The sequence below is a fragment of the Macaca thibetana genome, chromosome 1 (assembly GCF_024542745.1).
Source record: "Macaca thibetana thibetana isolate TM-01 chromosome 1, ASM2454274v1, whole genome shotgun sequence".
Taxonomy (NCBI): Eukaryota; Metazoa; Chordata; class Mammalia; order Primates; family Cercopithecidae; genus Macaca; species Macaca thibetana.
The window spans coordinates 31,818,969-31,841,773 of NC_065578.1; the positions used below are offsets into that span (position 1 = coordinate 31,818,969).

At 41.6% G+C, this 22,805-nt stretch overlaps 2 protein-coding genes across 8 annotated transcripts in view; both read left to right on the plus strand.

Moving 5' to 3' along the window:
* The window catches only part of HPCA (hippocalcin), an 83,359-nt gene that overhangs the window by 10,988 nt on the left and 49,566 nt on the right, over window positions 1-22,805 (plus strand). The gene's annotated exons all lie outside the window — the stretch shown is intronic.
* S100PBP (S100P binding protein) overlaps window positions 1-22,805 on the plus strand; it is a 45,550-nt gene that overhangs the window by 10,177 nt on the left and 12,568 nt on the right. For 6 of the 7 annotated variants that reach the window (XM_050795724.1, XM_050795757.1, XM_050795730.1 and 3 more), the window contains 3 exons: window positions 93-928; window positions 2,336-2,424; window positions 4,618-4,721. In XM_050795724.1, the coding sequence (XP_050651681.1) occupies window positions 95-928; window positions 2,336-2,424; window positions 4,618-4,721 (1,027 nt within the window). In that variant the 5' untranslated portion in view covers window positions 93-94. The remainder of the gene's footprint in view (window positions 1-92; window positions 929-2,335; window positions 2,425-4,617; window positions 4,722-22,805) is intronic. The other variant, XM_050795749.1, reaches the window with a different exon arrangement.

Here is a 22,805-nt window from a genome sequence, read left to right on the forward strand (position 1 = left end):
TTTGAAATACTAGAATATTACCCACATATAGTGGACTGGAGTTGGTATAAGGTTATTTTCTCTTCCTCAGTGAAACTGTCTTATTTCTCCAGAAATGATGTGCTCACGGGTGCCCTCTGAACAGTCTTCTGGTACCGCTGTCTTGCCTAAAGACAGTGCCCCATTTTCTTGGAGTTCCTTGGATGAGGATGGATTGGATGACTCCTTGCTGGAGCTGTCAGAGGGAGAAGAAGATGATGGTGATGTAAATTACACAGAGGAAGAGATCAATGCACTGTTGAAGGAAGATGACCCATCATATGAGCAGTCTTCTGGGGAAGATGACGGTGGGCATGTTGAGAAGGGAGAAAGAGGGAGTCAAATTCTACTTGATACCCCCCAAGAGAAAAATTCATCCTACAGCTTGGGACCAGTAGCTGAGACTCCTGACCTCTTCAAACTACCTCAGCTAAGTACATCAAGTGGTCATGGACCAACTCCTACTAAACCATTAAACAGACGCTCTGTACTAGAAAAGAATCTTATAAAAGTAACTGTTGCACCATTTAATCCAACAGTTTGTGATTCTTTGCTTGATAAGGACGAGACTGATTCATCCAAAGATACTGAAAAACTCTCTTCCCTTGGAGAAGAGATGAGAGAAGATGGTCTTAGCCCAAGTGAACGCAAACTTTGTACTGAATCTGAAGGGGTCAGCCCCAATAACTCTGCCTGGGATGGGCCCCAGCTCTCTTCTTCAAACAATAACTTTCAACAAGCTGTCTCTGATAAAAATATGCCTGACAGTGAGAACCCTACATCTGTATTCTCTCGGATCTCAGACCATTCAGAGACTCCTTCTAATATGGAGTCATCCTGCAGAAGTGGTGGTTCACACAAGTCAAGTTGTGAGATGAGATCTCCAGTTGTTTCCAGCTCATCGAACAAAGTAAGTACATTTTTTTCAAGGTGAAGAGAAAAATGAAATTATTTTTATTCAGATGTATAGCAGAGTTTCCATATACCCGCTATCTACACACATATACAACTTCCCCTGTTGTGAGCATCCTACTCCACGTGGTACATTTGTTATAATCTGGCAGAGCTTTGTATTCAGACAAATTGGGGTTTTATTTTATTTTATTTTTTATTTATTTATTTATTTTTTTTGAGACGGAGTCTGGCTCTGTCGCCCAGGCTGGAGTGCAGTGGCCGGATCTCAGCTCACTGCAAGCCCCGCCCCCCGGGTTCATGCCATTCTCCTGCCTCAGCCTCCCGAGTAGCTGGGAGTACAGGCGCCCGCCACCTCGCCCGGCTAATTTTTTTTTTGTATTTTAGTAGAGACGGGGTTTCACCGTGTTAGCCAGGATGGTCTCGACTCGATCTCCTGACCTCGTGATCCGCCCGTCTCGGCCTCCCAAAGTGCTGGGATTACAGGCTTGAGCCACCGCGCCCGGCCCAAATTGGGGTTTTAATCCTGACTAGCACTGTGACCCTGGGCTAATTATTTAGCCTCTATGTTTGCCCACATTTCTTATCTAAATTGCAGTAAATAATACTTCATAGTATAATAAGGATTAATGAAATAATGTATTTATATCACCTGGTACATAGTATTAAATTACCCTCTGTTGAATAATTACTAAGATGGTAATTCTATTATTTTTCCTGTCTTTGGGTTTCAGCCTATGTCTCAATCTTATTGCCATGCTATATATTAAGATACAGCACTATCTCTGAGTCAGCCATGAAAGAGCTGAAAAATCTTGGGCAATTTACCTAACTTTTTTGAACCTGATTCCATATCTGTCAAATGGGTGTAATAATCCCTGCCACATACTGTTTTTTTTTTTTTTTTTTTTTTTTGAGATAGAGTCTCACTCTGTCCCTCAGGTTGCAGTGCAGTGGCACAATCTCAGCTCACTGCAACTTCCGCCTCCCGGGTTCAAGCAATTCTCCTGTCTCAGCCTCTTGAGTAGCTGGGATTACAGATGTGCACCACCATGCCCAGCTAATTTTTATATTTTAGTAGAGACTGGGTTTCACCGTGTTGGCCAGGGTGGTCTCAAACTCCTGACCTCAGGTGATCCACCCGCCTTGGCCTCCCAAAGTTTTGGGATTATAGTCGTGAGCCACTGCACCTGGCCAGGGTTTCTTTTTTCTTTTTCTTTTTTTTTTTTTTTAAGATTACAGTTGTTATTTAAAGCACTACTGTCATACGTGGTACACAGTAGTGTTCACGAATATGCTTTTGTAGCCTTTGGTTAAAAAATATTTCCATAAATAGTCTTGTTTTCAGTGGTTTTCTTGTAACTGAGAATCACCTTTCCTTTTGCATTCCTTTTCCTCAAAAAAGCAGGATATTCTTAACAAGGATTTTGGGAAGATGAAAGGCCATGAGAGAAGACTAGGCAAAGTCATTCCTGTTCTCCAAACCAAGACCAGGTAATGTAAATTATAATTAAATATTCTGACTTCTTTTGATTTTCTTCAATTTCTTTCTTTCCCTCCTGTTTCCTCTTAGTGTAGGGAAAAAACCCTGCTCCAGGAGTTCTGAACTTGAAGTTCCAGCACTACCAACTATGTGACTTTTGGCAAGTCAGTTAATCTCTTACCTCAGTGTTTATGTATAAAATAAGGCTAATGATACCTCCTCTGCTGCTTTACAGGGTTATTTTGAAAGCAAAATAGACATATTAGTGAAAACACTACAAATGTAAGATATCTTCTCCTATGCATGGGGCAGCCTGGTCACATATATGATAAGAGGTTAGAATAATTTTAACCAAAATGTTAAAATACAACTAGTAGAAAATCATTTTGTCGTCTCTCCCAAGTTGCATACAACTGCCCTCACAAAAAAATTCTAGTAGGGGTTGCAAATTTGTGTCACCTTTTCAATTTATTCTCTTGTTACCAGGAGATGGCAGTGTCTCTACATGGTCCTTTTAAACTGAATCTACTAGAGAAACTTTTTTTTTTTAATGTTGAATCAGATTAGCTTCCTTACAGTGAGATTTTAAAAAATTCTTTTGTTTATACATTTATTATATTTATTTTGCTTATACATTTATTATATTTATTTTGCTTAAAAAATTTAATTAGGCCGGGTGCAGTGACTCACACCTGTAATCCCAGTACTTTGGGAGGCTGAGGTGGGCCAATTGCTAGAACTCAGGAGTTCAGTACCAATCTGGGCAACATGGTGAGACCCCGCCTCTACTAAAAATAAAAAAAAATACCCAGGTGTGGTGGCGCACACCTGTGGTCCCAGCTACCAGGGAGACCGAGGTGGGAAGATTGCTTGAGCCCAGGGGACAGAGGTTGCAGTGAGCCGAGATCATGCCACTGCACACCAGCCTGGGAGACAGACCTTATATAAAAAATGAATATTTAAATGTTACAAATAAGGCTAAAGTTTCCTTTGACTACGACCCTGAATCCCAGTTTCCTGGTTTTTTATTTTGTTCGCATAATTGAGAGAAATCTTGTGAATTGCTTACAATGTAAGTGATATCAAAAACTCACAACTCAGGCTACTTGGGACAGTAATAAATTTGCAATCTCAATATTCTTGTCCACTGACTCTTTAGTACAGTCAGTCAGTATGAGTATGGGCCAGAAACTGCTTTCACCAAGGTCACTGTTGCTGATTGCCAGATATAGTGATTCTTTTCAGTCTTTATCCCATTTAACTTTTCAATTTTGGCCGGGCGCGGTGGCTCAAGCCTGTAATCCCAGCACTTTGGGAGGCCGAGACGGGCGGATCACGAGGTCAGGAGATCGAGACCATCCTGGCGAACACGGTGAAACCCCGTCTCTACTAAAAAAAAAAAAAAATACAAAAAACTAGCCGGGCGAGGCGGCGGGTGCCTGTAGTCCTAGCTACTCGGGAGGCTGAGGCAGGAGAATGGCGTAAACCCGGGGGGCGGAGCTTGCAGTGAGCTGAGATCCGGCCACTGCACTCTAGCCCGGGCGACAGAGCGAGACTCCGTCTCAAAAAAAAAAAAAAAAAAAAAAAAAAAAAAAAAAAAAAAAAAAAACTTTTCAATTTCACTCTAGAAAGTTAGCTATTTTCTGACTAACCTTGAATTACTCAACAAATACTTTCTTTCTCTAGGGACTAGGTAATCTTCACCTTTCTATTCCTTGTTAGCAGGAGGTTGTATCTATTTCCTTCAAGCTGGAATGCAGTGGTGTGATCATAGCTCACAGCAGCTTGAACTCGTGAACTCAAGTCATCCTCCCTCCTCAGCCTCCTGAGTAGCTCGGACTATAGGCACATGCAGCCATGTCCAGCTCATTTAAAAAAAAATTTATTGGGTTTCACTGTGTTGCCCTGGCGGGTCTCAAATTCCTGACTTCAAGCAGTCCTCCTGCCTGAGACTCCCAGAGTGCTGGGATTACATGTGTTAGCCACCACACCCAGCTTCTCTTCTTTTTTCTCGATTCCATACTCCATTTGAGTTTTTTTTTTTTTTTTTGGCTAATACTGTCCTCTGCCTCTTGATCATAAAGATAATTTTGCCTCTGAAACTTAGTTCTAATCAATCAGCAGTATATCACTTCTCTCTACAAAGCTCTATATTCCTGTTTCTAATGGGCTGTTTTTCTTTTTTCTGGTTTGCTTTATTCAAGGACTAATGTTGCGACGTTTTCACAATCAAATCTAGAACAGCAGAAGCAGCTTTATCTCAGGAGTGTCATTGCTCATATAGAAGACCCAGAGGACACTAACCAAGGTAACATGGTAACCAAAGAAAGGCATAAAAACATGTGATGCAACTTTCTCTTTCCACTAACAGCTTAAACTGACTGGGAGATTGTTTAGAATTTTCTTAAATTCTTGAGAAAGATAACTTCCTTACTCAAAGATTTTCGTTTAAAGGGATTGCCTAACTAGATAATTCTCAAAGTGGTTTGGTTAACCAGTATTAGAGAGGGGTCTAAGCATGCTTAAACAATAGTACATGAAAGGTGCCTCCCTCATGGCTGAGGGCTTTAACCCAGACCTGTACATTTTTGCTAGGGATTTTTTGTCTGAAAAATGATGGAAGTGGATGACCAGGTGCTGCTTACTAATCAGTGGTTTTTTAAATTTGCAATGTTTTATTTTCCCTGTTACCTTCAAGCATTTAAATGTAAAAGCAGGCATTTCAAATACCATTCTGCATTTTGGCTTCTGAATAAAAGCTCTTGAAAGGTTTGGCTACCTTCCAGATCCTTCAAGTTGTGTTCTCCCCTCTTCATTAGAAGATAATTGCAAACCAAAGTGACTAGATTCTTTCTCCAGCTCTCAAGAGACTACAGTCCATGTTATCATTCAGCCTGAACTGTTGGCTGATGGGAAAGCTCCTAAAGGGGAGACTTGTGGGAAGAAATGAAGGTGAAGGGGTTAGAGAGGTTTTATACTGATAAAAGAATCACTTCTTAAAAAGATCACTCCAGGCTAGGCGTGGTGGCTCATGCCTGTAATCTCAGCACTTCTGGAGGCAGAGGCAGGTCACTTGAGGCCAGGAGTTTAAGACCAGCCTGACCAGCATGGCAAAACCCCATCTCTACTAAAACTATAAAAATTAGCTGAATTGTATTCTTTTGGGGAAAAAAAAAATTAGCCAGGTGTGGTGGCACATGCCTGTAATCCTAGCTACTCGTGTGGCTGAGGCACAACGATCACTTGAATCCGGGAGGCAGAGGTTGCAGTGAGCCAAGATCATGCCATCGCACTTTAACACGGGTGACAGAATGAGACTCTGTCTCAAAAAAAAAAAAAAATCCATGTTCTGTCATCTTTATTCATTCTGCAAACTTTTCTCGAGTATTTCAGTGGTGGTAGGTAGGAAGAAAAGGAATTAGAAATGTAAAGAGGAGTAAGATAGGGTCGTGGCCCTCTGGGAATTCATAGCCCAGAGAAGAAGATAATTATACTGCAGTATTGATTAGTGTTCTGATAGAATTACATATAAAGTACAGTAGGAGCAGGGAAGGAGCCCTTCTGCTTGTGTTTGGGAAAAGTGGAAGATGAGGAAGGAGGATGCCCTAGGTGAGCTCCACAGAGAAGATAATTAGTTTAATTACTCTAAGATTTATTGTAAATCACTAGGGAGCGTTTTAGGAGAATTTTTGGTCCTTTCGCAGAGGAGACTCTTCTTTCTTTTGACAAATCCTGAATTATGTAGTAGTTTTTCTTGTTTGTTTTATAAGACTATGAGTGAAAGGTTTAGAACTCAGAGACATCAGTCAGAAGAATTTTTTATCCCCTGTCCTTTTTTCACTGAATATTTCATAAGCAACCAAATATTATACTGATTATTAGCCCTCTGCTTGTGAGATCCCTTTGCTAGAACTATTTTAGGCCTGGTAGAAGTAGAGAAACCTCTCCTCTCCACCTCTCCCCCCACCATTGAAGGGGCAAATTTAAAAGAAATCTGTCTATATTCAAGCTTTGTGGAAGAGGCCTAGTCATGTCATTGCTTCTCCCTCTGTGAGCTGACTCCTTTTTTTATATTCTAGGCAGTTGACACTGATGATATCCAGTTACGTTTTCTCTCTCATTTGGAACATTTAAAGAAAATTTCCCAAGAAAAGTAAAGAGCAGCTGTTCACACTATAACATCATTTTCAGTCTTTTTCCCCATTCAGCAGTTCCTCTCCCAGTATTACCACAACAATCTATATCCCATAAAGAATAGCTAGAATAATTATAGTGAATAGGCAGCATACTTCAGTGGTTGAGAGAAGAAAGTCTAGTCTAGAGTTAACATCTGGGTTCACATCTTGGCACCACTGCTTACTGGCTGGGTGAGCCATTAAAAACTCATTTGTAAAATGGGGATAATATCAAATCTTAGCTTACATGAAAATTGTACGGGTATAAGGCATAGAACAGTACCTAGCGCTAGCAACTAACATTTATTGAATAGTTGCTGTTATCAGCAAGAAAGGATATCTTTTCATACTGAATTTTTTATAGGTAAAATAGCCTTAAATCTAGTGTTTGTTTTTAAATCACAGACAAAAAATACTGGAAATAGCTTTGATAAAATGTTGATAAATGAAGGTGAGTGGTGAGTCCACTTTCTACTTTTGTGTATATTTGACAATTTCCATAATTAAAAAGTTGTTTTTTAAGCACGTCTTTTAGGGCATTCATTTTTTTCAACATTACAAATTACTCTAAAAATTTCACAGACCTCTGGCACTTCCTTCTGCCTTCCAGGAACCCAGTATAATAAGTTTTTCTGTCACTTCCATTGCCCAGTGTTCCTACATCCAAAATCGTAAGATTTTTATATACCATATTGCAAGGGCGGGAGTGCTGTATTCTTCACCTTTCCTCCATTTGTATGTGAATTATAGTGCAGCCAGAAGCACAAAAGGGGAGCATAGTACTTCCTGTCCTCCTTTTTGAGATGTTTATTGTATTTAACCTTAAAAAAGTATAATTCTTCAGGTTCTTATCAGACACAGAGAAATTAGTAAGGAGTAGATTCAAATGTAGTTCTTGCCAGTTCAGTTTGAATCCTCTCCATGGGGTTAGTTATCTCTTTTCACTTTATCAATAATGTATATATTATTGATGTAGAATGTAACAAAGTAAATCATCCTTCAATTCCATTATTCTAATGTAAGTATAATGTCTTTAGTTTAGTGCTGCATTTTTTTTTTTTTTTAATAATAACACTTAAAAAGAAATACCACTTCCTTTCTGGTATCCTTGCAAGTGGAAAACTTTCTGTGAAACTATATGTACTTAAAGTAGAAAAGGACAATTAAGAGCTTCTCTTTAATCTCCTAAAACATAAATCTGTTCTATGTATCTTTGCCAAGTGACCATTTAGCCTTTGTTTAGAGTTCTAATAATGCAAAACACATTACCTCATAAGGCAGGTCATTCATTGCTTAGAAAATTCTAGTTGTTAGAAAGTTATTCCTTACGTTGAGTCAAATGTGGCTTCCCTGTAACTTCTAGTGGTAGTTTCTAGTTCTGCCCTCTAGCATTATGAAAAATAACTTTGTTCTGTCTTTCATTTTTTATTCTTTTCTTTTTTTTTTTTTTTTTGGAGACAGAGTCTTACTCTGTTGCCCAGACTGGAGTGCAGTGGTGCGACCTCAGCTCACTGCAGCCTCTGCCTCCCGGGTTCAAGCAATTGTCCTGCCTCAGCCTCCCAAGTAGCTGGGACCACAGGTGTGGGCAGCCACACCTGGTTAATTTTTGTATTTTTAGTAGAGACAGCGTTTCACAATTTTGGCCAGACTGGTCTTGAACTCCTGGCTGCAAGTGATCCGCCCACCTTGGCCTCCCAAAGTGCTGCAATTACAGGCATGAGCCACAGCACCTGGCCCATTTTTTATTTTCAGACATTAGAAATAATGAGTCTCTCTCCTACAAAGAAAAAAACTTAAAATCACCTATAAATCCATCCTGCCACCTAGAAATAACAAAATTAACATTTTGATCATTATATTTCCTGTAAGGTAGAATATATACAGGGAAATTACATATTAATAGTTTATAATCTGCTTTCTTTGTACTTAATATATTAAGGAACTTTTCATGTTAAATATTTGAAATTAAGATTTTTAATGATTACAAAGTATTTTATTATATAATTTATTTCATCTTGGTAAATTAGATTGTGTCCATTTTCACTAGTAATGCTGCAGTGAACATTCTGGTCAATAAATGTTTATGTACAACTCTTATTTCTATAGGATGAATCCCTAGAAGTGGAATTGCTGGGTAAAGTATATAAACATTTAAAAAACTATCACATGTTACCAGATGGTCCTGCCCCAAAAAATTGTATTAATTTTTAGTGTCACCAATTTGATAGGTAAATTTTAACATATTTTGTTTTAATAATTGGTAAGGTTAAACTTTTTTGTTTATTGGTAATTTATATTTAATCATAACTTTTAAAAAATCATCTAATATATATTCCATATTCCAATTTCCGTAGTTGTCCCAAAAATGTATTTTTGTAACTTTGGTGAAATAGCATCTAATCAGAGTTCACATGTTTAGTTTTTGTCTCCTTACTCTCTTTTAATTTAGGTCACTTGTTTTATAGATTGTCCCACATTCTGAATTTTGTCTGTTTCTTAATTTGTTCCTCCATTCTCTGTATTTCTTGTAAACTAGAAGCTGGGTCCAGAGGTGGGATTAGATTCGAATTAAGTGTTTTTGGCAGGAATAATTCCTAGGTACTATCGTGTATTCATCCTACACTATATCCTCCTAACCAAATTAGAAGGCATATATGACACTTAATGACAGGTTGTTCCACAAATAGTAATACTAAGTTTGTTAAGGTGTAAACTGCCATATCTATCTATTGTAAAGTACATTTACCCCTTTGTAATTAGTAAATTATCTGTGGGGTGATGCTTTGGTACCATGTGAATATCCTATTCCCCAACAACTAACTCTCCACCTGATTGCTTGAGCATTTATTGATGATCCTTGCTTGAATGAGCTATTGCACTGGGAGTTACATAGAAAATGTTCTTTTTTGGCTGGGTGTGGTGGCTCGTGCCTGTAATCCCAGCACTTTGGGAGGCCGAGGCAGGTGATCATCTGAGGTCAGGAGTTCGAGACCAGCCTGACGGACATGATGAAACTTGTCTCTACTAAAAATATAAAAATTAGCTAGGCGTGGTTGTGGGCACCTGTAATCCCAGCTGCTCGGTAGGCTGAGGCAGGAGAATCTCTTGAACCCAGGAGGCAGAAGTTGCAGCAAGTGAAGAGCACGCCATTGCACTCCAGCCTGGGCAACAAGAGCAAAGTTCTATCTCAAAAGAATGTTCATTTTCTAAATATATAACTTCTTCTACAGTTATTAACTAGCATTCTTTTATAAAGATTTTCTATTATTTTAGTATTACTATAACCTCATGGATTTTTTTAAAGAATCAATGTGTTGTAATCAATTATAGCTACTGTTCTTTTTCTTTTTGATGCTCAGTTTGTCTCAAATTTGATAAATGGGAGCTCCTTCAAGATGATTCTTGTTCCTATTGACATGATCCCATTAATCTTTTTTTAATTGTAAAAAAATATGTCTAACATAAAATTTACCATCTTAACCATTTTTAAGTGCACAATTCAGTAATGTTACATATATTCACATTGTTGTGAAACATATCTCCAGAACCTCTTCATCTTGCAAATCTAAAACTCTATACCTACACAACAGTTCCCCTTCTCTGCCCTCAGTCTCTGGTAACCACCATTCTACTTTCTTTTCTTTTTTTTTTAAATATGACTACTTTAGATACCTTTTATAAGTGGAATCGTACAATATTTATCTTTTTGTGACTGGCTTATTTCATTTAGTATAATGTCTTCAAGGTTCACCCGTTGTGGCATGTGACAGGATTTCCTTCCTTTTTAAAAATTTTTATTTTTATTTTTTTCTGTTTTTCTCACCACTCAATTTCCTTCCTTTCTAAGGCTGAATAATATTCCATTGTATATATACACACCATTTTGTTTGATCCATTCATCTGTCAGTGGACATTAGGGTTGCTTCTACTTCTTGGCTATTGTGAATAGTGCCACTATGAACATGGGTCTACGGCTATCTCTTTAAGACCCTATTTTTAATTCTTTTGGATATATATGCAGAAGTGGCATTGCTGGACCATATGGTAGGTCTGTTTTTAATTTTTTGAGAAACTTTCATACTGTTTTTCACAGCAGTTGCGCCATTTTGCAGTCCTACCAACAGTGCACGAGAGTTTTAATTTTTCCCCATCCTTGCCAGCACTGGTTTTTTTGTGCTTTTTTTTTTTTTTTTTTGTAGTCTGGAGTCTCGCTCTGTCACCCAGGCTGGAGTGCAGTGGTACAGTCTTGGCTCACTGCAACCTCTGCCTCCCACATTCAAGCCATTCTCGTGCCTCAGCCTCCCAAGTAGCTGGGACTACAGGCACACTCCACCACGTCTGGCTAATTTTTGTATTTTAGTAGAGATGGGGTTTTGCCATGTTGGTCAGGCTGGTTTTGAACTCCTGAGCTCAAGTGATCTCCCCATCTCGGCCTCCCAAAGTGCTGGGATTGCAGGTGTGAGCCACTGCACCTGGCTTGTGTTTTTGTTTTTGTTTTGTTTTGTTTTTTTATAGTAGCTTCCTAAAGGGTGTTAAATCAGTATTCATTGTGTTTGTGTCACAACTAAGTATTGTTCACTGAAAAGCCAAGTAGTATATTATGGCTTCATTTTCTTTCTTGAATTGTTTATTTTTGTAGAGTTGTTAATTGCTTCACTTTCTTTCATTGAATTTTTTTTTCAGGAGAGCTTTTTCCTAGAGCCTTCTGTTCTACTGCTCCAATTTGCACTGCTTGTTCTTTAGCCCTGCAACAGAGCTGTCATCCCAGGATTTTCCTCTGCTGCCCTCCTGGGTTGAATCCTGTTTCTTGGATCCTGTATCTTCCTCTTTCTTATTTTTGGTTTTAGTAGAGGACATCCTCTGAGAATATCTAAGAAAGGATGCGTAGATTTTTTTTGTCTCTGCATATCTGAGCATGTCTTTATTCTATCCTTATACTTGATTGATAGTTTGATACAGAATTCTAAATTTAAAATCAATTTTTGCTCAGAAATTTGAAGACATGGCCGGGCGCAGTGACTCACACCTGTAATCCCAGCACTTTGGGAGGCTGAGGCGGGTGGATCACAAGGTCAGGAGTTTGAGACCAGCTTGGTCAATATGGTGAAACCCCATCTCTACTAAAAAAAAAAAAACATACAAAAATTAGCTGGGTGTGGTGGCGGGCGCCTGTAGTCCAGCCTGGGTGACAGAGCAAGACTCTGTCTCAAAAAAAAAAAAAAAAAAGAAATTTGAAGACATTCAGTACTGCTTTTAAGAAATCTGTTATCGCCGGGCGCGGTGGCTCAAGCCTGTAATCCCAGCACTTTGGAAGGCCGAGACGGGCGGATCACGAGGTCAGGAGATCCAGACCATCCTGGCTAACACGGTGAAACCCCGTCTCTACTAAAAAATACAAAAAACTAGCCGGGCGAGGTGGCGGGCGCTTGTAGTCCCAGCTACTCGGGAGGCTGAGGCAGGAGAATGGCGTAAACCCGGGAGGCGGAGCTTGCAGTGAGCTGAGGTCCGGCCACTGCACTCCAGCCTGGGTGACAGAGCGAGACTCCGTCTCAAAAAAAAAAAAAAAAAAAAAAAAAGAAATCTGTTATCAGTTTAACTTTTATTTAGTTGTATGTGATCTGTCTTTTTCTCTCTGGAAGTTCTTTTTGTTTGTTTGTTTGTTTGAGACAGTCTCACTCTGTTGTCCAGGCTGGAGTGCAGTGGCATGATCTGAGCTCACTGCAGCCTCCACCTCCTGCGTTCAAGCGGTTCTTGTGCCTCAGCCTCCCAAGTAGCTGGGATTATAGGCACCCGCTACCTGCCTGTAATCCCAGCGACTCGGGAGGCTGAGGCAGGAGAATCACTTGAACCCAGGAGGCGGAGGTGGCGGTGAGCCGAGATCGCGTCATTGCACTCCAGCCTGGGCAACAAGAGCGAAACTCCGTCTCAAAAAAGAAAAAAATATATATAATAAGCATATTGGACTAAAAACTTTCTTTGTGCACCTTTGTAATTCCTCCCTTCTGCCTTTCTCTGCCCCCTCTAATCCCCAGGCAAGATTTACCACTGATCCAGTGTCTACTGCCATTAGTTTGCATTTTCCTTTTTTTTTTTTTTTTTTTTGAGGCGGAGTCTCGCTCTGTCGCCCAGGTTGGAGTGCAGTGGCGCCATCTCGGCTCACTGCAAGCTCCGCCTCCCGGGTTCCCGCCATTCTCCTGCCTCAGCCTCCCGCGTAGCTGGGACTACAGGCGCCGCCACCACGCCCGGCTAATTTTTTGTATTTTTAGTAGAGACGGGGTTTCACTGTGTTAGCCAGGATGGTCTCGATCTCCTGACCTCGTGATCCGCCCGTCTCGGCCTCCCAAAGTGCTGGGATTACAGGCTTGAGCCACCGCGCCCAGCCTAGTTTGCATTTTCTAAAGTTTTATGTGATGGAATCATATGCTATGGTAGTCTTTTGAGTCTGGCTTCTTTGTCTCAACATAATTATTTTGAAATTCATCCATGTTGCATGTTTATTTCTTTTTATTGCTGAGTAGTATTCCATTAAATAGATTTATCCCTAAGTGAATGTTTACCCATTCACTTAGATGGGCATTTGGGTTATGTTCAATTTTTGGCTATTACAGCTAAAGCTGTTAGGAACATTCATGCACAGATCTTTGTATATTGACTGGGTCATATGGTAGGTGTGTGTTTAACTTTTTAAGAAACTGCCAAACTGTGGTCCAAAGTAGTTGTACCATTTTTTATTTCTATTAGCAGTTGTATGAATTCCAGTTGTTCCCAGCCTTACCAGCAGTTGGGTATGGTCACTATTTTTAACTTTTTTGCTAAGTTTTTAATTGTAAAATACACATAATATACACATAACCATCTTTTTAAAACCTTTTTATAGAAACATTTTGGCTGGGTGCAGTGGCTCACGCCTGTAATCCTAACACTTTGGGAGGCTGGGGTGGGCGGATTACCTGAGGACAGGAGTTCGAGACCAGCCTGGCCAATTTGGTGAAACCCCGTCTCTACTAAAAATACAAAAATTAGCCAGGCGTGGTGGCAGATGCCTGCAATCCCAGCTACTCGGGAGGCGAGTCAGGAGAATCGCTTGAACCCAGGAGGCAGAGGTTGCAGTGAGCCGAGATCATGCCATTGCACTTTAGCCTGGGCTACAAGCAAAACTCTGTCTCAAAAAAGAAAAAGTTGTAAGTGTACAGTTCAGTGGTATTAAGTATATTCATATTGTTGTACAGCCATCACCATATCCATTTCAATAATATTTTGGTCTTGTACATCTGAAGCTTTGTTTTTTATTTTTTTAAAGATGGAGGTCTTGCTACATTTCCCAGGTTAGGCTCAAATTCCTAGGCTTAAGCAATCCTCCTCCTCAGCCTCCCGAGTGTCTGAGACTATAGGCACACATCGCTATACCCACTACAAATCCAAAGCTCTATACCCATTAAACAATAACTCCCCATTCCCATCTCCCTTTAGCCCCTGACAACCACCATTCCACTTTATGTGTTGATGAATTTGACTACTGTAACAGGAACTTCACATAAGTGGAGTCAGACAAAGTGGTATTTGTCTTTTTGTGACTGGCTTATTTCACTTAGCATAATGTCCTCAAGGTTCATGTTTGTTGTAGCATGTGTCAGAATCTCCTTCCTTTTTAAGACTTAGTAATATTATAGTGTATGGATGCCACATTTTGATTATTCATTTATACATCAATGGACACTCGGTTTTCTTCCACCTTTTAGCTATTGTGAATAATGCTGCTATGCATATGCGTCTACAGATATCTTTTTGAGACTCTGCTTGCAATTCTTACGTACTGAGAAGAGGAATTGCTAGATCATATGCTAATTATATATATTTTTTTATTTTTATTTTATTTATTTATTTTTTTAACATGGAGTCTAGCTCTGTCACCCAGACTGGAGTGCAGTGGCACAACCATAGTGCAGTGCAGCCTCAAACTCCTGGCATCAGTCTCTTGAATAAGGTTAAACTACAGGTGCACACCACCATGCCTGGCTAATTTTTTTTTTTTTTTTTAATTTTTAGAGACAGGGTCTCACTGTGTTGCTCAGGCTGGTTGTAAACTCCTGGTCTCAAACTATCTTCCCACTCCAGCCTCTTTAGTAGCTGGGATTATAGGTACATATCACTGCACCCAGACTATTTTCTTTTACTTATTTGTTTTTTGAGACAAAGTCTCAGTCTGCCACTGAGGTTGGAGTACAGTGGTGTGATCTCAGTTCACTGCAACTTCTGCCTCCCAGGCTCGAGCAGTCCTCCCACCTCAGCCTCCCAAGTAGCTGGGACTACAGGCTTACCACCACACCTGACTAATTTTTTGTTTTGTTTTGTTTTTTGTTTTGTTTTAAGATAGTCTTGCTCTGTTGCTGAGGCTGGAGTGCAGTGGTGCAATCTCAGTTCACTGCAACCTCTGCCTCCCAGGTTCAAGCGATTCTCCTGTCTCAGCCTCCTGAGTAGCTGGGATTACAGGCGTGCGTCCACCACACCTGGCTAATTTTTGTATTTTTAGTAGAGATGGGGTTTCACCATGTTGGCCAGGCTGGTCTTGAACTTCTGACCTCAAGTTATCTGCCCACCTTGGCCTCCCAAAGCACTGGGATTACAGGCTTGAGCCACCGCACTCGGCCTAATTTTTTGTATTTTTGGTAGAGACCATGTTTTACCATGCCACTGTACCTGGCCACCTATTTTCTGTTTGTTAGTTTAGTAGTTTAGTTTAGTTTACTTTAGTTTACTTTAGTTTGAGACATAGTCTTGCTCTGTTGCCCAGGCTGGAATGCAGTGGCGTGATCTTGGCTCGCTACAACCTCTGCCTCCTGGATTCAAGCAGTTCTCCCTGCCTCAGCCTCCCAAGTAGCTGGGATTCACCCACCACCACGCCTGGCTAATTTTTGTATTTTTAGTAGAGGCGGGGTTTCGCCATGTTGGCCAGGCTGGTTTCTAACTCCTGACCTCAGGTGATCCGCCTTCCTCGGCTTCCCAAAGTGTTGGATTATAGGTGTGAGCCACCACGCCCAGCCTATTTTCTGTTTTTTAATGGGAGTCATCCTAATGGCTGTGAAGTGGTCAGTTTTTATAATTTTAGACATTCTAATGTATGTGTAGTGATATCTCTTTGTAGTTTTCATTGTAGTTTTCGTTTGCATTTTCCTAATGAGTAATAATGTTGTGCTTATTCGCCATCTGTATATCTTCTTTGGTGAAGTATTTTTTGCTCATTTAAAAAATTGGATTATTTTCTTATTATTGAGTTTTGAGAGTTCTTTAAATACATATTCCAAATGCAAGTTTCTTTGCCAGATAAGTAATTTGGAAATATTTTCTCCCAGTGTATGCCTTGTCTTTTCATTCCCACGAGTGTCTTCTAAAGAACAGAAATTCTGCCGGGCGCAGTGGCTAATGCCTGCAATCCCAGCACTTTGGGAGGCCGAGGTGGGCGGATCACAAGGTCAGGAGATCGAGACCATCCTGGCTAACATGGTGAAACCCCATCTCTACTAAAAATACAAAAAAAGCTGGGCGTGGTGGCGGGCGCCTGTAGTCCCAGCTACTCAGGAGGCTGAGGCAGAAGGATGGCATGAAACCGGGAGGTGGAGATTGCAGTGAGCTGAGATCATGCCACTGCACTCCAGCCTGGGTGACAGAGTGAGACTCTTTCTCAAAAAAAAAAAAAAAAAAAAAAAAAAAATTCTTAGTTTTGATGAAGTAAGTTTGTTTATTTTTATTTATTTTTCTTTGTAGTCACTGGTTATAGCAGATGAGGTAAGTTTTTTTTTGTTTGTTTGTTTGTTTTTTTTGAGACGGAGTCTGGCTCTGTCGCCCAGGCTGGAGTGCAGGTATCTCAGCTCACTGCAAGCTCCGCCTCCTGGGTTTACGCCATTCTCCTGCCTCAGCCTCCCGAGTAGCTGGGACTACAGGCGCCCGCCACCTCGCCCGGCTAGTTTTTTGTATTTTTAGTAGAGACGGGGTTTCACCGTGTTAGCCAGGATGGTCTCGATCTCCTGACCTCGTGATCCACCCGTCTCGGCCTCCCAAAGTGCTGGGATTACAGGCTTGAGCCACTGCGCCCGGCCTCAGATGAGGTAAGTTTTAATCAGGTTTTTAAAAATTTCGTGGGTCAGGAGCGGTGGCTTACACCTGTAATCCCAGCACTTTGGGAGGCTGAGGCAAGCGGATCACCTGAGGTCAGGAGTTCAAGACCAGCCTGACCAACATGGAGAAAGCCCATCTCTACTAAAAATACAAAATTAGCTGGACGTAGTGGTGCAAGCCTATAATTCCAGCTACTCGGGAGGCTGAGGCAGGAGAATTGCTTGAACCTGGGAAGCGGAGGTTGTGGTGGGCCGAGATCATTCCACTGCACTCTAGCCTGGGCAACAAGAGCAAAATTCTGTCTCAAAAAAAAAAAAAAAAAAAAAAAAAAATATATATATATATATATATATACGATTGTGCTTTCATGTGGTATCTAAAAAATCTTTGCCTGAAAGAAAAGGCCCCCAAAATTTTCTCCTATGTTTTTTTTCTAGAGGTTTTATAACTTTAGGGATTACATTTAGATCTGTAATTGTTTTAAAATATATTCTGTATGTAGTGCAAGATATGGATTAAAGCATGTAATCCCAGCACTTTGGGAGGCTCAGATAGGAAGATTGCTTGAGCCCAAGAGTTTGAGACCAGCCTGGGCAATGTGGTGAAACCTTGCCTCTACCAAAAAAAATTAAAAAGTTAGCCAGGTGTGGTGACACACACCTGTAGTCCTAGCTACTCAGAAGGCTGAGGCAGGAGGATTGCTTGAGCCCAGGAGAGGGAGGTTGCATTGATGCACCACGGCACTCCAGCCTGGGTGACAGAGTGTAAGACTGTCTCAAAAAAATACATATATATATAGAGAGAGAGAGAGAGTGAGAGGGGGGGGAATATAAGGCTTATCTTCTTGGCACATGGATATTCAGGTGCTTTTTTACCATTTATTGAAAAGACTGTCCATTCTGCATTGGATTGCCTTTGTACCTTTGTCAAAAATCAGTTGTCTCTAGAAAAATCAGGTTTCCAGGAAAAAAAAAAGACTAATGTGTTTCCACTAGTGTTCTTATTTTTCAGTTGTGTTGGCTTTTGTAGATTCTTTGCATTTCCATATAAATTTTAGGATCAGTATATCAATTTCTTAAAAAAGGCCTGCTGGGATTTTGATTGGGATTGTATTGAGTCTATATAAATAAATAAAACAGAGAGAGAATTAACATTTTATTTTGTTTTTTTGAGATGGAGTCTCGCTCTGTTCCCTAGGCTGTCGTGCAGTAGTGCGATCTCAGCTCACTGCAACCTCTGCCTCCAAGATTCAAGCAATTCTCCTGCCTCAGTCTCCTAAGTAGCTGGGTTTACAAGTGCCTGCCACTACACTCAGCTTAATTTTTTTATTTTTAATACAGACAGGGTTTCACCATGTTGGCCAGGCTGTTCTTGAACTTTTTTTTTTTTTTTTTTTTTTTTTTTTTTTTTTAGACGGAGTATTGCTCTGTCGCCCAGGCTGGAGTGCAGTGGCCAGATCTCAGCTCACTGCAAGCTCTGCCTCCCAGGTTCACGCCATTCTCCTGCCTCAGCCTCCCGAGTAGCTGGGACTACAGGCGCCCGCCACCTCGCCCGGCTAGTTTTTTGTATTTTTTAGTAGAGACGGGGTTTCACCGTGTTCGCCAGGATGGTCTCGATCTCCTGACCTCATGATCCGCCCGTCTCGGCCTCCCTGTTCTCGAACTCTTGACTTCGAGTGATCAGCCCTCCTCAGCCTCCCAAAGTGCTGAGATTACAGGTGTAAGCCACCGCACCTGGCTGAGAATTAAAACATTTTAATATTAAGTGTTTCGATTAAAGTCTTCTTTAATTTCCTTCGGAAATGTTTTGTAGCTTTTGTACAGTCTTGCACATCTTTTATCCAATTTATCCCTGAGTGTTTCATATTGTGATTATTTCATAAAATGATTTAGTTTTTAAAATTTCAGTGTCTGTTCATTGCTATTATATAGAAATGTAATTGATTTTTGTGTCTTGATCTTATTTTCTATAACCTTCCTAAATTCTTTTATTAGTTTGATAACTGTTTAATAGATTTTATCAGGTTTTCTCTATAGGTTATATTGTCAGCAAATAAAGAAATTTTTACTTGTTTCTTTCTGACTTGGATGCCTTTTATTTACTTTTCTTGTGCTGCCTAGAACTTACCAGTTAAGTGCAAATGAGATCTTTTCTTTTTTTTTTTTTTTTTTTTTTTGTTGTTGTTATTGTTGAGACAGTGTCTCACTCTGTTGCCCAGGCTGGAGCGCAGTGGCATGATCTCGGCTCACTGCAACCTCAGCCTCCTGAGTCGCTGGGATTACAAGCGTGAGCCACCGCACACGACCTAATTTTTTGTATTTTTAGTAGAGACAGGGTTTCACCATGTTAGCCAGGATGGTCTCAATCTCCTGACCTCGTGATCTGCCTGCCTTGGCCTCCCACAGTGGTGGGATTACAGGCATGAGCCACCATGCCCGTCTGAGATCTTTTCCTGTTGTTGACTTCTTTTTTTTTTTTTTTGGGGGATGGAGTCTCGCCCTGTCACCCAGACTGGAGTGCAGTGGCTCGATCTCAGCTCACTGCAATCTCTGCCTTCCAGTTTCAAGCAATTCTCCAGCCTCAGACTCCCGAGTAGCCGAGACTACAGGCACCCACCACCATGCCTGGCTAGTTCTTGTATTTTTAGTAGAGACGGGGTTTCACCATGTTGGCCAGGCTGATCTTGAACGCCTGACCTTAGGTGATCCGCCCACCTTGGCCTCTGAAATTGCTGGGATTACAGGTGTGAGCCACTGTGCCCAGCCAATTTTTTGTATTTTATCAGAGGTGGGATTTTGCTATATTGGCCAGGCTGGTCTCAAATTTCTGACCTCAAGTATCTGCCTACCTCTGCCTCCCAAAATGTTGGAGTAACAGGCGTGAGCCATTGTGCCCGACCCTGTTACTGATTTTAGAAAAACATTTAGAACTGGGCACGGTGGCTCATGCCTGTAATTCCAGTGCTTTGGGAAGCCAGTGTGGGAGGATCACTTGTGCCCAACCTAGGTGACAGAGCGAACCCTGTTTTGTTACTAATTTTTTTGAGATGGGGTCTGATTGTGTCCCCCAGGCTAGAGTGCAGTGGGGCCATCACAGCTCACTGCAGCCTCAACCTCCTTAGCTCAAGTAATCCTCTTACCTTGGCCTCCAGAGCAGCTGGGACTACAGGCATGTGTCACTATGCCTAGCTAATTGTTTTTTTTTGTTTTGTTTTGTTTTTTTTTTTTTTTGAGACGGAGTCTCACTCTGTCGCCCAGGCTGGAGTGCAGTGGCGCGATCTCAGCTCACTGCAAGCTCCGCCTCCCGGGTTCACGCCATTCTCCTGCCTCAGCCTCCCGAGTAGCTGGGACTACAGGCGCCCACAACCGCGCCCGGCTAATTTTTTGTATTTTTAGTAGAGACGGGGTTTCACCGTGGTCTCGATCTCCTGACCTTGTGATCCGCCCGCCTCGGCCTCCCAAAGTGCTGGGATTACAGGCGTGAGCCACCGCGCCCGGCAGTGCTAATTGTTAAATTTTTTTGTAGAGATGGTTTCCAGCTTTGGCCTCCCAAAGTGCTGGGATTATGAGCATGAGCCACCATGCCCGGCCTGTGTTCTGATTTCTATTCCGAGATAGATAGATACATAGATAGATAGATTGAAATTTTTTTTTTTTTGAGACGGAGTCTCGCTCTGTCGCCCAGGCTAGAGTGCAGTGGCCGGATCTCAGCTCACTGCAAGCTCCGCCTCCCGGGTTTACGCCATTCTCCTTTCTCAGCCTCCCGAGTAGCTGGGACTACAGGCGCCGGCCACCTTGCCCGGCTAGTTTTTTGTATTTTTTAGTAGAGACGGGGTTTCACCGTGTCAGCCAGGATGGTCTCGATCTCCTGACCTCGTGATCCGCCCGTCTCGGCCTCCCAAAGTGCTGGGATTACAGGCTTGAGCCACCGCGCTCGGCCTTTTTTTTTTTTTTTTTTAAGACGAAATCTCGCTCTGTCACCCAGGCTGGAGTGCATTGGCGTGATCTCGGCTCCCTGCAAACTCCGCCTCCTGGGTTCCTGGCATTCTCCTGCCTCAGCCTCCCAAGTAGGTGAGACTCCAGGCACCCGCCACCACACCCAGCTAATTTTTTTGTATTTTTAGTAGAGACGGGGTTTCACCATGTTATCCGTGTTAGCCAGGATGGTCTCCATCTCCTGACGTTTCTTTTTTAAAAAATAGAGACAGTAGCCAAGCATTGTGGTGGCACATACTTGTAGTCCCAGCTACTTGGGAGACTGAAGTGGGAGGAACCCTTGAGCCCAGGAGGCTGAGTGAACCAATGTCGTGTCACGGCACTCCAGCCTAGGTGATGGAGTGAGACCCTGTCTCTAAAAAGTTAAATAGAAATGGCGTCTTGCTGTTACCCAGGCTAGTCTCGAACTCTTGGCCTCCCAAAGTGCCACAATTACAGGCATGAGTTACCGTGCCTGGCCTTGTTTTCTAGCTTTTTAATGTGGAAGATCAGATCATTGATCTGAGAACTTCCTATTTTCTCTAAGCGTTTTAAGCCATAGGCTCCCCCTTTAGGCACTGCTAGCTGCATCCCACACATTTTGATATGTTTTCATTTTCTTTTTCTTTTTTTTTTTTTTTTTGGTTGTTTTTTGAGATAAAGCCTTGCTGTGTACCCAGCCTGAGTGCAGTGGTACAATCACGGCTCACTGTAACATCAACCTCCTGGGCTCGTGATCCTCCTACCTCAGCCTCCCAAGTAGCTGGGACTATAGGTGTGTGCCGCCAAGCCTGGCTAATTTTTTTTATTTTTTGTAGAAATGGGGTTTTGCCATATTGCCCACACTGGTCTCAAACTCCTGGGCTCAAGTGATCTACCCACCTGGGCCTCCAAAAGTGCTAGGATTACAGTATGTGAGCCACTGGGCCTTGCCTTAATTAATTAATTAAAAAAAATTTTTTTTTGAGACGGATTCTCACTCTATCACCCAGGCTGGAGTGCAGTGGTGTGGTCTCGGCTCACTGCTATCCACACCTCCTGGGTTCAAGCAATTCTCCTGCCTCAGCCTCCTAAGTAGCTGGAATTTCAGGTGCATGCCACCACACCCAGCTTATTTTTGTAGTTTTTTAGTAGAGATGGGGGTTTCACTGTGTTGGCCAGGCTGGTCTCGAACTCCTGACCTCGTGATCTGCCTGCCTCACCCTCCCAAAGTGCTGGGATTACAGGCATGAGCCACTGCTCCTGGCCTCCTTAAGTAACTTTTATGTTTAAAGTAGATGTCTTATAGACAGCATTTAATTGGTGGCTGGGTCTTGCTTTTTTTTTTTTTTCCCCAGTCTCACAATCTCAGTCTTTAATTGGAGCATTAATCCATTTACATTTAATGTACAATCCCATAGGCTGGATTAAAATCTACCATCTTGTTACTTGTTTTCTATTTGTTTTCTGTTTCCTCTTTCATCTTTTCCTGACTCATTTAATTTTTGTAGTATTTTTTAGTATTCCATTTTATCTCCATACTTACTGCCTATACTTATTTGTTGTATTTTTGTTATTTTTGTTAAATTTATTATTGTTATTATGGAGATGGGATCTCACTCTGTTGCCTAGGCTAGAGTGCAGTAACATGATTATAGCTCACTGTAGTCTTGACTTCCTGTCCTCAAGCAATCCTCCCACCTCATCCTTCAAAGTGCTGGGATTACAGGCATGAGCCACCATACCCGGCATGTTATTTTTACGTTAAACAGTAAGTTACTTTTTTTTTTTTTTGAGACGGAGTTTCACTCTTGTTGCCTAGGCTGGAGTGCAATGGTGCGATCTTGGCTCACCGCAATCTCCGCCTCCCAGGTTCAAGCAATTCTCCTGCCTTAGCCTCCCTAGTAGCTGGGATTACAGGCATGTGCTACCACACCCAGCTATTTGTATTTTTAGTAGAGACAGGGTTTCTTCATGTTGGTCAGGCTGGTCTCGAACTCCCGACCTCAGGTGATCCGCCCACCTCTGCCTCCCAAAGTGCTGGGATTACAGGCATGAGCCACCGTGCCCGGCTATAACAGTAAATTATCTTTTAAAGACATCATCTAAATGGGAAAAATAGCCTTTTATATGTACTCACATACTTACCAT